We start from the raw sequence: 20,580 nt of genomic DNA, 5'->3' as shown, positions 1-20,580 counted from the left end.
CTGAGCTACACCCCTGCCCAACACAGACACACATTTAATAACAGAACTCAACATGTTGTTAAGAGTAGATGAACAAAGCCAAACCTTAAAACACTAGGACCACAGTCACACAGTTTTAAGAAATAAAACCTGGCCAGGCACTGGTGGCTCACACCTCTAACCCTAGCTACATGTGAAGCTGACATCAGGAGGATGGTGTGAAGCCAGCCAGGACAAATAGTTCGAGAGACTCCATCTCCAAAATAACCAGAGTAGGCCTGGTGCTTACCACAGGCTGTTCTTATAGAAAGAAGAAGCAAAGTAAACCTACCCCATATACACTACACCTCAGCCCAGGCCCTCTGCCTGATCTTATTGTGAGTGGGGAGACATAGAGAAAGAAAGAAAAAAAAACCTTGTTATTAAAACAAAAAACAGGACACCAGAGGTGTGGCTGAAGTAGTTGAGCACCTACCTAGCCAATGTGAAGCCCTGAGTTCAAATCCCAGTACCGAAAAAAAAAAAACAGCTGGGCATGGTGATGCACGCCTATGATTAGCAGACTGAGGCAGGAAGATCGCGAGTTCAAGACTAGCCTGGGCTACATGACGAGACCCTGCCTCAAAAACGAAAAATAAAACAGCTAGGAACTCCAGAGAGAATTAAAGATGCTTTTTTAAAGTAAATTACTTAATAAAACGTATAGAAAGTTTTAAAATCATATATGTGGAATTCCATGAATTTTCACCAAGTGTAAGCTATTTTTTTAAAGATTGGAGAAAGGATTCTTTTTTTCTGTTTCGCGGATTCATTTAAAGCAAGGACCACAGGTATTTGAAACAGATGACATCATCTGTCAGCAGAGGCGCAAGGCAACTTGGGGCGTGGTGTAGAGCCTAACGTCATCACGCAGCAGCTTCCTCTCCCTGCCCACTTCTGCCTTGAACCAGGCGTCAGCTCAATACGCCCTTAGATGAATCCGGAAGTAAACTACCGAAACAACCAAGCCTTGGGAGCGGGGCAGGCGGGGCCTTAAGCAGGCGCCTGCACACTGGCTAAAAGAAGCAAAATGCCCGGCTTTAGGGGCGGGACTCCAGGCAAAAGCACGCTAGGCGCGTGCGCAGAAGCGACCTCCAGCCTGGGCCAGGTGGGAGGGGCGGTTGGGATGGTAGGGTCGAGCGGTTCCATCTGCGCCTGCGCCCCGGCGCGAGGTGGGGCCGCGGGTTCCTGCACCGTTGGGTTCGTGCACGGGGTAGAGGGGCAACGGTCAACTGTCACCCCGAGGCAGGAGGCGGCGGCGGGATGGCAACGATCTCCGGGTCGCCTCCGCCCGGTGGGGGAGCCCAGACGGCGGTGGCAGCCGCTGAGGAGGAGGAGCGAGAGGTGGTACGGGTCCGAGTCAAGGTGAGGCTGGCAACCTGTCGTCCTGCCCGCCCGGGTGTCCCAGAGGAGAAGGCGGTGGCTGTCATAACATGAAGGGTGGGGCCTGAGATTTGGAGCGTTGCCTGAGGGGCGAGGCTTGAAAGCGGAGTGATGGGGGGGTTTGAAGGTGTAGGTTTTAGGGATGGATGAGGCCGTGGGACTAAAAATGGGGCTGGGGCCTATGGAATGGGTGGGTGGAGCTTATGGATAGAGGGGCGGGGTTGTAGGGTTAAAGGTGGGGCCTTGAAGAATGACAGGGGTGCCTTCAGTGTCTGAAAGGGGAGTCCTGAACTCAACACATAGGCATTGAGAGTGCACGCTTGTGGAGGAGGGGGGAGACAAACAAATTACATGTTTTGGACACTGGTGAATGATGTGAGGAAATAATGAAAAAGGTTATGAACTAGGGAGTTCATCAAGGTTATATTGGAAAATCCCCAGGGTAGGTACTGAAGGAGCTGAGACCTGAATACAAAGGGTCGGCCATGTACCTTGTACATTTCAGGCTGGGGAAGAAAGTTCTAGGCAGAGAGGGTAGTGGTAAGGCTGGGAGGTGGGGATGAGCTTGACTTGTTCCTGTAGGTTCTCCTATTGCTGGAACAGTGAGAGCAAGGGCAAGAATGGTAGGAGGTGAATCAGAGAGGTACGAGGGGGCAGGTGCTGAAGGGCCTTTGGTGTGTATTCTGGGGACGAAATCTGTTGTAGTAGTTCCAGCAGGCAGTGACAGTGGCTCAAACGGGGTGGTCACATTGGCAGTGATGAGAAGAGAGTCAACAGATATTCCCCATAATAGAGCTCTAAGGTAGAGGTCTGGGAAATTAGGGGGAAAAAAAAGATGCCTGCTGGGCCCCAGTGGCTGACTCCTGTAATCCTAGATACTTGGGAGGCTGAGATTGGGAGGATGAAGGTTCAAGGCTAGTCTGGGCCAATAGTTAAAGAGACCCCAATCGCCAAAATAAGCAAAGCAAAATGGACTGGAGGTGTGGTTCAAGAGCTAGAGTGCTTGCTTTGCTCAAAGCCTTGAGTTCAAACCTCAGTCCCACTTAAAAAAAAAAAAAGATGCCTGAGCTTTGAGTAAGTGAGGTGAAGAAAGTGGGAAGGATGGTCCAGAGAGAGAGGGATCAGCCACACAAAAGCCTGGAGACAGGATGTGTTCAAAGTAACTTCCAGCTTGCACTGACTGGGAAGGGGTCTGCTGGGGACCCTAGGATGACTGTAGAAATTTAAGCAGGGGAGTGTTACAGATAGATGAGCTAGATTGGCACCAGTGTGGAGGGCTGACTTAATTGTGGCCAGACTAGACATGGTGACTCTGCCAAACCATATTTGAAGGGATGTAGGATTGGACACCTGGACTGTTGCAGTAGCCTCCTCCTCACTGGACCCCTTGCTTCTACCCTCACCCCCTCCAGTCTTTTCTTAGAGCAGCCATAAGTATCCTATTCAACTCCAAGTCAAGCCATATCCCTTTTCTGCTCAGAAACTTCCTATGGCTCGTCCTCACTCAGAGCAAAAACCAAAGTCCTCCCAGTGGCCCAGAACACCCACATCAGTCTGTCTCCCACCCATCCCCCCCACTCCCACTCTGACCTTGCCTTCTACTGCTCTGCACCCCACTCATTCTTCAGCATGCCAGCGTGGCCCCTCCTGGACTAATTCATGTCTTCTCTCCTCAGAAATGTGAGGGCTTCTCATCACCTGAGTTCCGCTCTTTTGCTGTAGACCCCCAGATCACTTCACTGGACGTGTTACAGCACATCCTTATCCGAGCCTTTGACTTGAACGGGTGAGTGGGAGACTGCTAGGGACCAGCCCAGCAGTTATCTGGCTTTGGTGGGGGTTTTCGTTTGTTTGATAAGGTTTTATTTATTTTTCTATTACCAATAATCCCACAGTGAACAGCCAAATGTCTGTATACTGGAGTACCTGGGGAAGCTAGTCATAAGGTAAATTAGCTTTCAGTGGATGGCTCCAAAATGATCTCCAGACAGGTTTTACCAATTTGTAATGTCACCAGCAGCATATAAAATGTTTTGCTAGATGTGGTGGTCCATGCCTGTAATCCCAGCACTCGGGAAGCTGAGGCAGGAAAATCTCAAGTTTGAGGCCAGCCTGGGCTAGGTATAGGGACTCTGTCTCAAACAGAATAAAACCTTGTTTTCTACACACCTCAGAAATTACTTACTATAAGACATTGCAAAATTTGTAAACCGGATAGCTGAAAGTCTCTTGAGGGCAGATGTGATGATTAGTTTTGTTTCAGTGATTGTGTTGGAGGAATACATGCCTATGGTAACAAATTTAAGTAGTACAGGATTGCTGGTGGAGTGGCTTAAGCGGTAAGAGTGCCTGCCTTGCAAGTGTGAGGCCCCTGAGTTCAAACCCGAGTGCCACCAAAAAAGAAAAAAGGAATAGTACAGGATTGATGGATTGATGGGAATGTAGGATGTTTCCATGGTTACAGTGGTTATCATACAACATACTTCTTTGCATAGTTGCACAAGTATATCTAAAGAATACATTCCTAGCTGGTGTTTAGCTTCTTGTATAAGCATTTTTTTCTTGTGAAAAATGACAAACATACAGATTGCTTTATTTTTATGTAGTAAGAAGGCTGCATTCTTCCCACTTCTATCCCTCAACTCCACTGTTACTGTCCCCAGAGGGGACCAGCATTTTACCAGTTTTCAGTGTGCCCTCCAGATATGAGCAGGTGTGTATCTATTTCTGTGTTTGTGTAACAAAGTGGATACAAATTCCCTGACCTCAGGCTACCTTAGTCCTTAGTATAGCACCCACAGATAATAGAATGTCGTTTTCAATGCCTTCCATGTTAACCCCATTGTTTTGGAAACTGTCCCTGAGGCTTCTGGGAAACTAGGGACCCTGAGAGTTACCTCATGTCCTCCATCCAGGAAGAAGAACTTTGGCATCAGCTACCTGGTCCGGGATCGGCTAGGACAGGAAGCTTACCTCTCCCTCCTGTCTGACTGGGACCTCAGCACAGCTTTTGCTACGGCCTCCAAGCCTTACCTGCAGTTGCGTGTAGACATTCGGCCCTCAGAGGACAGTGAGTACCCAGTGCTCTAGCAGTGCCCCAAAGGGTAACACCATTCCTCACAATGTAACCCGCAGTGGACTGGGCAGCAAGGTGTCCTAGGTCCAGATCCTTGTTTGGGATCAAACTGGGCCTCAGTTTCTTTATTTATATAGTAGAGGTGATGGTATCTTAGGGCTATTGTGAGGATTCAATAGGGAAATTCATATAAAATGCTTGAAGCAAAATATGGCCACATAGAGAATGCTTAAAAAAGTGTTAGGTCTGCGGGGTGCCGTTGCCTCACACCTGTAATCCTAGCTACTCAGGAGGCAGAGATCACAGGGTTAGCCCGGGGAAATAGTTCTCGACACCCTACCTTGATAAAACTCATCACGAAAAAGGGCTGGTGGAGTGGCTCAAAGTGAAGGCCCTGAGTTTAAATTCCAGTACCACAAAAAAAAGTGTTAGCTCTATTATAGCATATACTTGTACTACTGCAGCATATGACCTAGTAATACATGTTATTATTCTATAATGCAATATAGCAGTATGGCTACAGTGTGATACATTTCAGTTATAGCACTATCTAAACATGGCAGTGCTTATTATAATAATGGCAGTTGTATCTTTTCATTCTCTCACCCTTCACCCGCATTCGTTATTGCACACTCATTCCTTCCCTTGATCTCTCAGCTACTTCTATACTCGCCCTTGGAAACACACAGATAAATTAAGACTTGGCCCCAAAAATTTGATTATGGACCATTTTGATAGTATTCTTTTTTTTTTTCTTTTGGCAGCACTGGGGTTTGAACTAGGCTCTCGCAGGCACTTTACCTCTTGAGCCACTCCACCATCCCTTTTTTGTGTTGGGTATTTTCAAGATTAGGTCTCACAAACTATCTACCTGGGCTGGCTTCGAACTGTGATCCTCCTTTTCTCTGCCTCCCAACTAGCTAGGATTACAGGTGCGAGCCATCAGCACCCGCCTATTTTTTTTTTTTTGAGCGTGAAAGTATGGAATTTATTAAAGCAAGTGAGAAAAAACAGAAACAGAGCTCTTGCCAGTCAAGAGGTGTCCTGACAGAGGGTCTCCTAGTAATACTCTTTTTTTTTTTTTGAGACAGTGTCTCACTATATAGCCCAGCCTGGCCTCAAACTTGTGATACTTCTACTTCAGCCTCACAAGTACTGAGATTATAAATATGTACCACCATGCCTGGCTTAGATAATATTATTCTGTCAGTGTTAAATTTCCTGGCTGTGTGTTTTAGTATGTTTGTGCTACTATAACAGGGTACTATAGCCTAAGCCAGGCATGATGACATACACCTGTAATCCCAGCACTAAAGACTCTGGGGCAGGGCTGTTGCAAGTTTGAGGCCAGCCTGGGCTACATAGTAAGAGTCCGTCTCAAAAAAAAAATACTAAAGTCTTGGTAGTTTGTAAAGAACAGAAATTTATTTCTCATAGATCTGGAGGCTGGGAGATCCAAGATCAAGGTGCTGACAGGTTGTATGTGTGGTACCAGCCTTCTTGCTGTGTCCACACCTCGTGGAAAGGATAGAAGAACAAAGAAAGGATGAATGCTCTTTCCTCACATGCTGGAGTAGCAGAAAAAAGTGAACCCACTCCCTTAAGGGTCTTTTTTTTTTGTGGTACTGGAATTTGAACTTAGGGCCTCGTGCTTGCTAGGTAGGCGCTCTACACTTGAGCCACTCCACTAGCCCTTTCTGTATATGTGTGTTGAATATTTTTCAAGATAGGGTGTCGTGAACTATTTGCTTGGGCTGGCTTCAAACAGTGATCCTCCTGATCTCTGCCTCCTGAGTAGCTACTATTATAGCATTATAGGTGTGAGCCACTAACACCTGGCTCCTAAAGGGTCTTAATCATCTCTAAAAGGCCCCGCCTATTAGATATCATTTATCTGAAATGCTTAGGGCCAGAAATGTTTCAGATTTCAGAGTTTTTCATATTTTAGACTGTATCAGACACTTATCATTTGAATATTCCTAATTCAAAAGTCCAAAATCTAAAATGCCCCAAAATCCTAAACTTTTTCGGCCTCATGTTGGTACACACTCAAAAATTTTGAGGTTTTGGATTTCAAATTTTCAGACTAGGGATGCTCAACCTGCATGGTCACTTTCTTTTTTTCCTCCATTTTTATTATATTTATTGTACGGGGGGAATTCATAGTAACAATTTCAAATAAGCTTGTATTGTACATTAAATTTTTTTTGTGGTACTGGGGTTTAAACTCAGGGCCTTGAGCCACTCCACCAGCCCTTTCTTGTGATGGGTATTTTCGAGATAGGGTCTTGGGAACTGTTTGCCTGGGCTGGCTTCAAACCGAAACCCTCCTGATCTCTGCCTCCTGAGTAGCTAGGATTACAGTACATTAGTTACATCTCCCCCATCGTCTCTCCCCCTCTCCCCCCTCCCCACCCCACCTAAAGCAATCACAGGAGGTTTTGTGTTCTATTTCGTATAGGTATGTAAGTTCTATCAGCAGTTACATTCAAACCATAGCAGTATGGTAATAGGATCAGGGCTACGAAAGGAAAATATCCCTGTACTTGGGAAAACACAGTTGAGTATGGAGGCGTAAAGTGTCGTGATGTTTGCAGATGATTTGGCAGATATCAAATGTTTACATGTAGAGTAGAGGGAGCGAGATAAAGCAAATGTGGCAAAATATGTTAATGAGACCAAGATGGATGTATAGATGTTCACTTTTTTTTTTCAATAGTGCTAGGGATGGAACCCAGGGCCTTGTGCATGCTAGGCAGGCACTGTACCACCGAGCTACACCTCACCCCTTTTTCTTTTCTTTTTTCTTTTAGATAGGGTCTCACTAAGTTGCCCAGCTGGCCTCAAACTCGTGATCCTCCTGCCTCAGCCTCCTCAGTAGCTGGCATTACAGGTGTGTACCACCATACTTGGCAATGCCCAGCAAGTTTGAATTTTTTTAATAAAAAATTCTGGAGGGCTAGCGGAGTGGCTAGCAAGCGCAAGGCCCTGAGTTCAATCTCCAGTCCTGCCAGAAAAAAAATTATGGAGTGGAAGATGTGAGTCTCTCAGGGGGTCTCAGGGAGCTCATATGCCCATCTGGGATAACTGAGGCATGCTATTGATATTATAGTAATATGTGAATAGCTAACATGGATTAAATATTTGGGCCATTCTGTGCACATAATTTTTTCAGGGAATTGTCAAAATAATGTCCAGAGTAGGGATTGTCATTCCCCCATGTAATAAATGAGAAAACTTTGGCTGGCAGAGGTGACAGGATTTTTCCAGGTCACATAGACAGTAAGTAGAAGAGCAGGATTTAAATCCAGGCAATGCACAAACTGGCTCCAGAGTTCTTGTTCTTAACCATTTTATCATTTTGTGATTGTTAAGACTGGCAGCCTTGAAGAAAAGATGGAGGGAGGGAGGAGAGGACAGGAGAGGAGAGAGGAAGAGAGAGAAGGAGAGGGGTGAGAGAGAGAACAAGAGTCAGAGAAAAAGACAGTGACAGGAGCCAGATGTGGTGGTACACACTTGTAATCCCAGTACTCGGGAGGCTGAGGCAGGAGGATGGCAAGCTCGAGGCCATGCTGGGCTACATAGTGAGACCCTGACTAAAAAAACAAAACCAACAACAACAACAAAAAACAGCCCAAAGTGACAGAGATGAAAAAGGAGACAGATAGGATAGGTATCCAGAGATATAGGAACCTCTGCCACTATGTCAGTGACTTAGGTCAGTCACGTAACTAACTCCCCAGGCTGCAGTTTTCCTCACCTGTAAAATGGACACAGTAGCAGTATTTCAATAAAGAAATCAAATCTGCCCTGCGAAATAATGTGTGAGGAAAAGCCCAACTGCATATGGCATGCTAATAGAGCAAAGGGAGACAGACAGAAGGATCTTTTCTAAAACTACATTTTTGTTTTGGTGGGACTGGGGTTTGAACTCAGGGCTTCATGCTTGCAAAGCAAGTGCTCTACCAGTTGAGCAACACTTCCAGTCCATTTTGCTCTGGTTATTTTGGAGATGGGGGTCTCACAAACTATTTGCTGGAGTTGGCCTCAAAATGCCATCCTTCCAATCTCACCCTCCTGAGTAACTACGAATACAGGTATAAGCCACCACGCCTGGCACAAAACTACATTTTTAAAAGTTACCCTCTTAAAATAACTTTTCAGTTATTGTTGAGTCAGTTCTTTCTTTACTGTTTCCAAAAGCTGCCTGTCTTATTTGCCAAAATCCTGCTAGACGAGCACTCAACCATTGAGCTGTACAGCCCCATTCCTTTAAAGCCTTATATATGCACAAGTCTGTTTCTGAATTTCTAATCTCTTACACTGATCTTTTTATTAAACCTTAAGGCAGTTTCACATTGTTTTTTGGCTTGATTATTTGCTTGTTTGTTTTGATTTTTGAGACAAGGGCTCATTATGTAGCCCAGTCCGCCCTCTCCTGCCTCACCTAGTGCTGGGATTATAGGCGTGAACCACCACACTCAACTTTAGGTTGTTTTAATCACTGTAGCTTTATGTTAGGGTTTTTTTTAATTGAAGGATTCATTTATTGAAGAATTATAAATGGGCACTCCCTTCCAACTGTCCTAAACTTCCTAAAACTCTCACAATGAGCCAGGTATTTATTCAGTACTCACAATTTGACAAGAAGGGGGCCTGATAGTCTTGTATGTCCAGAAATTGGATTGTTCCAGAAAGTTTTCTGTTTTTGCATGGCCAAAGGAATAGCTTGCCATGGTGTAAAACAGCCATCTTTGTAAGGTTCTTTCAGATATTTCCCCTATTTTTATTTAAATTTTATTTTATTGTTTTTACATTTACTTACATGTATACATTATTTGGGCCACCTTCCCCCCCCATGATAGGTTTTGTTTATTTAAGGCTTTTTATTGTTAGCATATTATAGTTGTACATTGTGTCATTAATATAAGTGCTTATAATGTATTTTAATTAGATTTACCTCCTCCTTCTTTCTCCTTTTATCCCCCTTTCCCTCCCTTCATTTCTTTTTGCTAGACCTAAGGCCTTGCACATACTAGACAAGCACTCTACCATTGAGCTGCACTCCCAGCCCTAACATTTTTTTCCTGAACATTCTTAAGTATTTACTGTTCTCATTTTTTTTTTTTACCGTACTGGAGTTTGAGCTCAGGGCCTCATGCTTGTTATGCAGGCGTTCTACCACTTGAGCCACTCTGCCAGCCCTGTTTTGTGTTGGGTATTTTCAAGATTGGGTCTCACAAACTATCTACCCGGGCTGGCTTTGAACTGTGATCCTCCTTATCTCTGCCTTGCAACTAGACAGGATTATAGGTGTGAGCCACTGACACCCAGCAAGCCACCATCTTTTTGCTTCCAGAGTTGTGCAGCGGAAGTTCATCTCCAGTCTTCCCTTCCCTCCACTGTAAGAAGCCTGCTCTTTGTAGAAGCCAGCAAGAGTTTTTTCTTCATTCTTAGAATCTGGGTATTTCTCCAGCATATGAATAGGGTCCAAGGAGGCTTAGTACATGGTGTTTGTGAATTAATCCTAACCAAGACTTGGTAAGGCATTTCTTCATCTTAGGGAGATTCCCATCATACTTTTTACCTGTTTATTGTAACATCTGCACCTGATCCCTTTTCTCACCTGCATTTCCTGGTTTTTGCCTGTTAGGTTTCCCAGGCTTGACTACCAGTCTTTCTACTTTTTCACTAGAATTATCTAGCCTTAGCTCTATGCCTTGAAGTAGTTGTTTCTTCTTTTTTGGGAGGAGGTGGCAGTACTGGAGTTTGAACTCAGTCTCCTACTTGATAGGCAGGTACTCTACCACTTGAGCCATGTCCCAAGCTCTTTTTTGCTTTAGTTATTTTGCAAGTAGGTGCAATGTTTTTGCCTAGGGCCAACCTCAGACCTTAGTCCTCCTTCCTGTGGCCTTCCATGTAGCTAAGATCATAGACATGAGTCTCTATACCAGGCTTAATGATAGAGATGGTGTCTCACAAACTTTTTGCTCAGGCTGGCCTCAAACCATGATCCTCCCAGTCTCCATCTCCTGATGGCTGGGATTATAGCTGTGAGCCACCACTCATAGCTTGAAGTGGTTCTTCTGTTTGGTCTTTCTTTTCAAGTTCTGTGACCTTCATCTTACCTGTAAAGTGTTTTGAAAGACCAATTGGGCAGTTGTTACAGGGGTTGGAGAAGAACAGAGAGGAAACAGAGACTGGTTAGGAGGCAGTTTCAGACATCATAGGTGGTGGCTCAGATAGGGTGACAAGGTGGAAATGAGAATAGGTAGAATTGAAGTTTGCATGCAGAAACCTCAGGGCTTAGCAGTGGTTTGGACTTGGGAACTGAGAATGGGAGGGAGTGGGGAGGTGCCAGGTTTCTGACTCAAGTAACTGAACACATGGAGATGTTACTCAGGTGCAAAGCAGAGAAGGTGGTTGTGTCTCAAGTGGACCTTGGGCTCCCCTCTGGACTCCTCAGCTTTGCAGGACCCTAGGGAACATCCAGGGAAAGGCAGTGACATCCAAACATGGCCTTGTTTCCCTTCAGTTCTATAGGAGACTCCATGGGACTGAGTGGAAATACTGCTCAGTATGGCATTGCTTACAAACAATAGTGGCTTAAACAAATAGAAGTTGTTTTGTTTCATACAATGGAGTTTGAAAGTCAGCCACTGGATGTTGCTGTTGGCCTAGTAGCCCTGTGATGTCACTTAAGATTCTTGAACTTGAGCTGGGGGTGTAGCTAGGTAGAGCACCTGCTTAAGCATATGTGAGGCTCTGGGTTCCATACCCAGCACCACAAAAAAAAAAAAGATTCTTGAACTTACCGTGAGGTGGCCACTACTGCTTTAGCCACCACATCATACTTGAAGTGGGCAGAAAGGATGCAAGGGGAAGTAAAGAGAGACGGGACATACTCCTGCTGGTGTTTTAAGAGCTAGAACTGAATAAAGTCAAGCATTTCTTGACAGTGGTTTCCATTGTCCAACCTACACAACAAAACCGTCCACAAACCACTTCTTCTAAGATCTATCTGGGCTCTTGGAGGAAGATAAATGAGGCCCTAGTTCCAGCCCTACTATTTCCCAGCTGTAGAATCTTGGTCACTTATGAGGTATTCCAAACCTTTTGGTCATCGTCTGTAAACTTGAAATGGTAATAGCAGCTTCTACCACTTTGTGGGAGGAGAACTATCACGAATGTGAGATCAGGAGAGCAGGTGCTTGGGCTTTGGGCCTAGGTTTCACATTTTACTTTTTTGGGAGGTGTGGGGAGGGGCCTGAGGTTTGAACTCAGGGCTTCATGCTTGCAAAGCAGGCACTCTACCACTTGAGCCACACCTCCAGTCCATGCATTTCACTTCTTTTATTTGTTAGTTTTGGAGCCTTGGACAAGTATCTTAAATTGATTGTACCTGTTTTCTCATATAAAAAGTGATGATAAGCAGGAGGATCACAGTTCAAAGCCAGCCCTGGGCAAATAGCTTGCAATATCCTATCTCAAAAAAACCCATCATAAAAAAGGGCTGGTGGAGTGACTCCAGTGGTAAGAATGCCTGCCGAGCAAGCGTGAGGCCCTGAGTTCAAATCCCAGTTCTGCCAAAAAGTCCCCCAGTGATTACAGTAGTTGCTAACTGATAGGATTGCTGTGAATGTTAAATAAGTTAATATTTCTAGGCTGAAGGCATGGCTCAAGTAGTAAAATGCTTGCCTAGCAAGCATGGATCCTGAGTTCAATTGTCAGTACCACCAAAAAATGAGTTAATATTTCCAAAGGGCTCAGAACAGTACCTTCCACTTAGCAATATGAAAGTTCTAGCTAGTGTTTTTTCTTTTTAAAAATTTTTTGTTATTGAGGATCAAATTCAGAGCCTCACACCCATGCTAAACAAGTGTTCTACCACTGAAATACGTAACTCTTTTTAAAATGTATTTTTCTTTAATGTGGGATCTCACTTTGTTGCCCAGGCTGGCCCTGAATTTCTGGGCTCAAACAATCCTCCTGCTTCAGCCTCCCAAGTAGCTGGGACTACAGGCATATCCACCACACCCAGCCAACTAGTATTATTATTTATTATAGTACTGTTGAGCCCTTGTCCCAGTGCCTAACTCATAGTAAGTGCTCAATAAATGCTATTTTAAATCATTAAAATGTCGTAGGTATGTGTAGGCTGGTGATAACAGTCATTTTGTGAGACCTTTAGCACAAAAGATTATTGACGGTTTGATTTTTACATTGTTTGGATGATGTGGAGGAGGGAGGGGAGTCATGCGCTGCCGTGCAGGTGGTCAGGTTTGGAAAGAGGAGCCCAGCCCTGAGGTTCGGACTGTCAGCCCGATCTCATAATGCTTCACCTTGTACTCCCAGGCCCGCTGCTGGAGGACTGGGACATAATCAGCCCCAAAGATGTCATTGGTTCTGACGTGCTGCTGACTGAGAAGCGGTCATCGCTGACAACAGTTGCCCTGCCTTTCACACAGTCCATCCTCTCTCAGGTAGTTTCCAGGACCCTGGGGCCCCGGCTATGGTTGGAGGGCAGAGTATGTCTGGAACCCCTGACCTGCACCATGGTACTTGGCACCTTCTCCTGACATGTGGCTTCCCTCCCTCCTTCCTCCCCAGGTTGGCCGTACCTTATCCAAGGTCCAGCAGGTGCTGAGCTGGTCATATGGGGAGGATGTCAAGCCTTTCAAGCCGCCCTTGAATGATGCTGAATTTCACACGTACCTAAACCATGAAGGCCAGCTCTCCCGCCCCGAGGAGTTGCGTCTACGGATCTATCATGGCGGTGTGGAGCCCTCACTGCGAAAGGTGAGCCTCCTTGCTTCCTCATTGCGTCCATGACTCCCATGCTTATTGGTAGCTCATGAGACACATGCAGTGGAGCACACTGTTGTGTATGGGGCAGATATTCCGGGGCAGGATGCTGTCTTGGGAGGGACTAGGAGTCAGTGGTAGGAAGGCAGACTTGTCACAAGGAAGACGGAGGCTCCAGGGGGCTGCGTTGCTGGTGACCAATAGACAGGGGTGTGGTGACTCACCTGTAGAGTGTCAGCCTCATCTCCTTCTTTCATCCCTGGCCAGGTGGTATGGCGGTACCTGCTGAATGTGTACCCAGATGGGCTGACAGGCCGTGAGCGAATGGACTACATGAAACGCAAGAGTCGTGAGTATGAGCAGCTCAAGAGCGAGTGGGCCCAGCGAGCGAGCCCTGAGGACCTGGAATTCATCCGCAGCACAGTCCTCAAGGATGTGCTGCGCACAGACCGGGCCCATCCCTACTATGCAGGGCCTGAGGATGGGCCACACCTGCGGGCCTTGCATGACCTCCTTACCACCTATGCCGTTACCCACCCGCAGGTGTCCTACTGTCAGGGCATGAGCGACTTGGCCTCACCCATCCTCGCCGTCATGGACCATGAGGGCCATGCCTTTGTCTGCTTTTGTGGCATCATGAAGCGCCTGGCTGCCAACTTCCATCCTGATGGACGTGCCATGGCCACCAAGTTTGCCCACCTCAAGCTGCTGTTACGACATGCTGACCCTGACTTCTACCAGTACCTGAAAGAGGCAGGTGCTGATGACCTCTTCTTCTGTTACCGCTGGCTGCTACTGGAACTCAAGCGCGAGTTCGCCTTTGATGATGCCCTTCGCATGCTTGAGGTCACCTGGAGTTCACTGCCCCCCGATCCTCCTGAACACGAGGTGGAACTTGTTGGACCCTCTAGCCAAGTGGCAGACACTGGCTTCGGTGGACACAGGGGGCGGCCAGTTCGACAGAGGCACATGCTGAGGCCTGTTGGTGGAGGAGGCAGTGTCTTCAAAGATGCTGTGTGCCATTTGGCTAGGTCCAGTCAGGGGCCTAGTGGTGGGGGGCGTCTTTTGAGACAAGCCAGCCTGGATGGCCTCCAGCAACTCAGGGATAACATGGGCCCCAGGAGGGACACTGTGGTCCGCCTACCCCACCCTGCTGCCCTCATTAACTCCAAGTCCCTCTCTGAGCCCCTGCTGAACTCCCCAGACCCACTACTGTCCTCCTCTTCCCACCCTGATTCCCCATCTTCCTCATCTCCACCATCCACCCAGGAGGCCTCTCCCTCTGGTGACATGGCTGTAGGATCCCCCTTGATGCAAGAGGTAGGCTCCCCGCGAGACCCTGGGAAGTCCCTGCCACCCTCACCTCCAATGGGCCTGCCCCCACCCCAGGAGTTTGGCCGGGGGAACCCATTCATGCTCTTCCTCTGCCTGGCCATCCTGCTGGAGCACCGTGACCACATCATGCGCAACGGGTTAGATTACAATGAGCTGGCCATGCACTTTGACCGCCTTGTGCGGAAACACCACCTGGGGCGTGTCCTGCGCCGGGCCAAGGCGCTCTTTGCTGATTACCTGCAGTCTGAGGTGTGGGACTCAGAAGAGGGGGCTGAGGCCACAGCTCCATCTTGATCAGGTTCCCTCCAATCCTCTATCAGCCCCCTAATCTCCATTCTTTGTCATGAGGGCCTATATGTGAGATACCACCTCCCTGCCTGCCATCCCTAGACCTGTTGGAGCCTGGGGCTCTGTCTCCTCAGGCTTGTGGGGGAGGAAAAAGGGGGCTGTGCTTGGCACCTATGGAGGCTACAACCTCTTTTTCTGTTTTTGTCGTTTTGTTTATAAACAACTACACTTTACACACATCAAGGTCATTGTGGTCTGTGTATTTCTCTGCCCCATCCCTGGATTTTGCTGTAGATGAAATTCCCATGTGCTCTTTACCTGATGGGGCTGAAATACTTCAGTTGGTGGAGGGTGACTTCTGCTTCCCCAGTGGCAGGGAGAGAGGTAGCTGCTGAGAATTGGTTGAAGAAGGTGAGCCCAGGCCTGGACTGACTGCTCTAGGAAAGCCTGGATCAGTTTTTCAGTATATCTGTATGCCTATAAGGGTTGGTATGGTAGCTGTGGATATTGTTTTCAGGACAGGCCCTGAGGGATGAGAAAGAGTTCCTAGCTCAAAAAAGGACAAGATTTATTATAAAGACTAGGAAGCTATAGCCTACTTACAGAAAAATGTTAGGCCAGCCACCCCTCACATGCCACACCTCACCATTTCTAGAATTTAGACCATTCTTTGTGAGTTTTATGCAATAATACTGGTGGCCCTGCACAGGGGTCTAAGACTACTACTATCTTTTTTTTTTTTATACTCGAGGAACATTTAATGTGAATCACATTATCTCAGCTATGTACCACATAGCTGGGAAATTAAAAAATCTCAGACAAGGTCAGGAACTTCCCTATTCCTGGGAGTCAGGTTTGGGGAGGGAACTGAGCACAGAGCAGATCAGCCAGGAGGTTTTTGTCTCACTTCCCCTCTGCATGTGTCACTGTGGTTACACGTAGCTGCTTCCACTGCCATGGTCTACTCCACAGTGGTCGACACTCATCCTCTTCCTGGATGTTCTGGATGGTCAGATACCAATCCAGCCCAGAGCATGAGCCTGAAAAGCAATCAGGAATCTCAGCCCCTTTGTCTCCAACAATGCCACTAGTGCCAACTCGCATCACAAACCGTGGGCCCTTCCTTGGGTTCTGCTGGTACCAGTCCACCTTGTAGCCACTGTAGCCACTGCTCAGGGTACAGGAGAGTTTGGCAGTTTGTCCCAGAGAAGTAGATGCTGAGGGTGGCTGTGTCACCACAGGCTGGGAGAGGTCCCCGGTCCGATGACAAGGTTATCATTGGGGTATATCTGGCAAGCCCCTAGAGCACTACTTTACCCGGCCTCTGGCCTGCTCTTGGGGAGACCTCCTCTTCTGTCATTCTTTTCCTTATAGTTCCTGAAACTTCAGTACCCCTCAGGCTACTACTATCTTGTCACTTACTTCTGAGCTAGCTTGAAGAACTGTGGCCCTTCCATGCTTAGGGCACTAAGATGGGTTCTCAGCTTATGAATACCTGTCTTAACCATTTCAGCAATAGAAACCACTTATTTGCCCTTTCCACCCCACTGATATGGATGAAACAAATCAAGCAATGATAAAACTCAGGACCTACAGAAGTTGCCTATTCATTTGCAGGATAATCATCAAAAGCAGGTACTTGCCAGGTGCCAGTGGCTCACACCTGTAATCCTAGCTACTCAGGAGACAGAGATCAGGAGGATCTGATTCAAACCAGCCCCAGGCAAATAGTTCATGAGACCCTATCTCGAAAATATCCTACACAAAATGGTTGGTAGAGTGGCTCAAGTGGCAGAGTGCCTGCCTAGGAACCCTGAGACCATGAGATCAAACCCCAGTTCTGCTAAAAAAAAAATCAGGTCCTTAGCTGGGCACAGTGTTGTGCACTTTTAATTCTAGCTACTGAGGGAGCTGAGGCACAGTAGGATTACAAGATTGAGGGCAGCCTAGGCTACACAGTGATACTCTGTCTCAAAAATAAAAAGGGGTACAGGAGGGTGGGGCAAAATAAACCAAAATAAAAAGGCTGGAGGTGCAGCTCAAGCAGTAGAGCGCTTGGAGTTCGAATCACAGTACTGCAAAAAAATATATATTGTTTTAAAGGTCCTTTTCCTGCTTACCTTCTCAGCAGTTGGGGTTCTTCCACAGGCTGGTGCTGACCTCTATAAAAGACATGACAGACAATGGATGAATTAATTGGGGTCCTTAGGTCATAACCTAGCTGCACCAGGTTCTGACCAAAAGTTGTTGGAGTGAGCAAAGCTGCCAAGCAACCATCTTCCCGTCTGTCTTCACCCAGATTGCCATGTAAAGCTCAGGATGACCCTTCTTTTTGGTGGGACAGGGGTTTGAGTTCAGAGCTTTGTGCTTGCAAGGCAGGCCCTCTAAAAGGCCCCCACCAGCCCCCAGTGCTGGTGGAGAAACTGAGGCTTCCTTACTTCCTCAGATGAGGGATTAGTCACTTGAAGACCCTTCCTGTGTCCAAGATGCTCAAACACTATGAGCCTATCAAGTGTGTGCTATGGCTAAGGGGTTCAGACTTCTCTGGGTGCCACCTGCCACATAGAGGTATAGGGCCCTCTGGGAACCTGAATGTCCCTTTTGTCAGTAACCAGCTGACACCCTAAGGGGTGCGTTCCGTGTGATCTGAGTTCTGATAGTTGAAGGTCTATTCAAGTCAATTCTGTGTATGGTGGCTTGGGACCTTTGAGGGAGAAAGAGTCCTCTCTGTAAGGAGGCTCAAATGACATGAAGGGCAGAACCTCTATTACTCTGGGACTCTTGGGCCTTCTGGGCCCTACCAAGATGGCAGACAGTACAAGCTGCTGATTCCTTGCCTGAAACCAACAGTGGAGAGACTACAGAAGAGAGAGCACTGGCTAGAGAAACCAGCACAGCTCTGAGACCCATGGGGACATGGAAGGTTATCTTGAACTGGCATGTGTTTTGAGGGCCAGAGGACTGGAGGAAGCAAATACAGGGTAGGTTAGAGAAGCAGAGGTGTAAGTTATGGCTCTTACCTCTTTCCCATGTTGACTTGGAAAGATCCTTGCCTGCACCTGCCCCCACTGCAGAAATCATCCATACCTTAGGTACGGGTGTGGGGGCGAGGTAGCGGGGTGGGAGTGCCAAGGCTAGTGTCCTGTTGAGGGAAGAAATGGGCAGCCAGGGGCTATCAGTCCTCCACCACTCCCCCTCCAGGTGCCAGGGCTGCTGGCTGACAGGATCCTAAGGAGACTGCCTCCTCTTCAAGCTGCCTTCCTGTGAGTCTTGAAAGGTGAGCCCCTCAGCCAGGCCACTGTCAGGTAGTGTGACAGCAGGTATGAGTGACAACTGCTGCTGGGGCATCTGGATGCGTCCAGCCTCTGGCTCATCCCGCACACGTCCCTTTATCTCAAGCTCCAGGTAAGTGAACAGACCAGAGTCTGGTCTCAGCCTTTCCCCAGTGCCTTTTGCCAGCCAGAGCAGCTGGTAACTTCAGTTCAACATGCCAAAATAACTAGACAGCAGGGCAGTGTAACCCACCAGCGAAAAGGAGACTGGATGTGTCAGTTATCTATGGCTGTATAACAACTTACTCCCAAACTCAGCAGCTCAAAACAATTTGCTCTCTGCTTTGATGGTCAGGAATCCAGCAGCAGCTTAAATGGGTGATTTTGGGGGGAGGGGGATGAGAAGTACTGGGGTTTGAACTTAGGACCTCACACTTCTAGGCAGATGCTTACCACTTGAGCCAGTCCACCAGCCCTGTTTTGTGTAGGGTATTTTCAAGATAGGGTCTCAAGAACTATTTGCTGGGGGCTGGCTTTGAACCATGATCCTCCTGATCTCTGCCTCCTGACAAGTGTGAGCCACCAGCATCTGGCAGCTGAAGAATTTTAAGTAAGTACAATAAACAAGGTAACATCAAAATATTACAGGGAAATGATGTAAAATGACCCTCAGAAATGTTAGGTATACCTCAGTATGATGGTAGAAAAAGAAGCAAAATACATATTGTATGTGCAGAATATGAAGTGAAAGATCAGAACTAAGTCCCAATATAATAGTAATTATAAAAAATATTTAAAATACGGTCTGGGGGTGTGGCTCCACTGGTAGAGCATTTGCCTAGCAAGCTCAAGGCCTTGAGTTCAAAATCCCAGTACAGCAAAAATAAATTTTAAATACATAGATCCTCATTATTTTTTAAAAAGTCCAAGCCAGGGCTGGACACAGTGGAGCTCTTGTAATCCCAGCTACTTGGGAAGCAGAGATGGGGAGGACTGAGGTTCAAGACCAGCATGGGCAAAAACTTAGCAAGACCCCATCTCAATAAGCTGAGTGTGGTGACACATGCCCGTGATTCTGTTGTAGTGGTCTGGTCTCTGGAGTGCTGTAGTAGTTGCCAGGAACTTTATCTCTTGAAATCAAAGAGTGACAGCCACAGACAACGGGGTGATCAAAAGAGCAGAGTTTTATTTAAGAGAGGAAAAGGAGTAGAAAACTCCCATATGTATGGGAGGGGCTTCAGAAAGGCTGAGCCCCTGAGGCTCTTTGTCTAGGAGTTTTTATAAGGATTTTCTATCCTGGTTGAAGGGAAGCTGGTTGTGTCTCTGTGCTTTTGGTCCATTTAGGTGATGTGCATCTGTGCCAGCCCATGGACATCACTGTGTATGCCTCTCTTTCCCTTCCCAACAGCCCCGAGGTCCAGCACACTTATTGAGCATCTTATGGGGGGGGGGGCCTAGTTCACATGCCTTTAGCAGTTTCAAGGCTTGAGTGAGTGAGATTTCCCATTCCCCACACCTGTTTATCTCAGCGCCCAGGCTTTGGCAGTTTCAAGGTCTCTTACAGTCTGTTCCTCTCATGGCCTCTCCATGGAGGGCACCCTCCCTAATCTTCCTGACCAGTCTCTAACTCCTAGCTTCCAATTTCAGTTTCTGAAACAAAGGAGGCCATAGGTAGGAGGATCATGGTGTGAAGTAGGCTCAGGCAAAAATGCAAGATCCTATCTAGAGATAACTAAAGCAAAAAGGACTAGGGGCATGGCTCACGTGGTAGACTGCCTGTCTACCAAGTGCTAGGCCCTAAGTTGAAACCCAGGTGCCACCAAAAAAAAAAAAGTCCAAGCTAGTCGTGGGTGGTACATAGCTGTAATCCCAGCACTTGGTAGATTCAAGAGGATCAAGAGTTTGAGAAACTGTAGGAGAACATTTCTGGGATCTGGGAGAAGTGAAGGATTTCTTTAAAAGTACAGATCAGTATGGCATGGTGGTACATAATTTCAGCACTGGGGAGGCTGAGGCACAAGCATCACAAGTTCAAAGCCAGCCTGAGCTTCATGTTGAGACCTAGAATCAAAAAAAAAAAAAAAAAGCCAGGTGCCAGTGGCTCACACCTGTAATCTCAGGATCTCAGTTTGAAGCCAGCCAGGGCAAATAGTTTTCCAAACCCGAAGCCCTGTGTTCAAACTGCAATACTGCCAAAACAATAACAAAAACAAAAAATTAAACCTCTTTATTCAACCAAGGATACTGGTTACAAATTTAGTAACACAAATGTCAGAATGGAATAGTGGGCTTACAATTTCCAGCACATAAAGCATTAATAATTTGGCTATTTGAAGAATCCCTGAAACTTGATCAGAAGGGAACTACAGGAATTGGGCCAATAGAAATATCGATGAGTAGCAT

The 20,580-nt window shown here is 46.8% G+C and overlaps 1 protein-coding gene and 1 pseudogene across 2 annotated transcripts; both read left to right on the top strand.

The window, feature by feature from the left end:
- Window positions 1–254: 254 nt before the first annotated feature.
- Window positions 255–374, top strand: LOC141420170 (small nucleolar RNA SNORA51; annotated as a pseudogene).
- A 740-nt stretch (window positions 375–1,114) lies between these two features.
- Window positions 1,115–15,144, top strand: Tbc1d25 (TBC1 domain family member 25). 2 transcript variants are annotated; one of them, XM_020182118.2, is made up of 6 exons: window positions 1,115–1,383; window positions 3,078–3,187; window positions 4,317–4,471; window positions 12,833–12,960; window positions 13,088–13,276; window positions 13,550–15,144. In XM_020182118.2, the coding sequence occupies exons 1-6, from the start codon at window positions 1,282–1,284 to the stop codon at window positions 14,909–14,911; spliced, it is 2,046 nt and encodes a 681-aa protein (XP_020037707.1). In that variant the 5' UTR covers window positions 1,115–1,281; the 3' UTR covers window positions 14,912–15,144. The 2 variants fall into 2 exon arrangements, with proteins under 2 accessions (XP_020037707.1, XP_020037709.1); XM_020182120.2 differs by lacking the exon at window positions 1,115–1,383 and adding an exon at window positions 4,008–4,114 and having other exon boundaries at window positions 3,170–3,187.
- The last annotated feature ends 5,436 nt before the right edge of the window (window positions 15,145–20,580 follow it).

This window comes from Castor canadensis, chromosome X, assembly GCF_047511655.1.
Source record: "Castor canadensis chromosome X, mCasCan1.hap1v2, whole genome shotgun sequence".
In the NCBI taxonomy this organism is placed as follows: domain Eukaryota; kingdom Metazoa; phylum Chordata; class Mammalia; order Rodentia; family Castoridae; genus Castor; species Castor canadensis.
This window is presented reverse-complemented; position numbering and strand designations above follow the sequence as displayed.

Excerpts from the sequence above, each read along its gene's own strand:
- Tbc1d25 (XM_020182118.2), top strand. The coding sequence starts at position 1,282 with ATGGCAACGATCTCCGGGTCGCCTCCGCCCGGTGGGGGAGCCCAGACG. Across the intron at positions 12,961-13,087 it reads CACAGTCCATCCTCTCTCAG|GTTGGCCGTACCTTATCCAA; the intron begins GTAGTTTCCAGG and ends CTTCCTCCCCAG. Across the intron at positions 13,277-13,549 it reads TGGAGCCCTCACTGCGAAAG|GTGGTATGGCGGTACCTGCT; the intron begins GTGAGCCTCCTT and ends ATCCCTGGCCAG.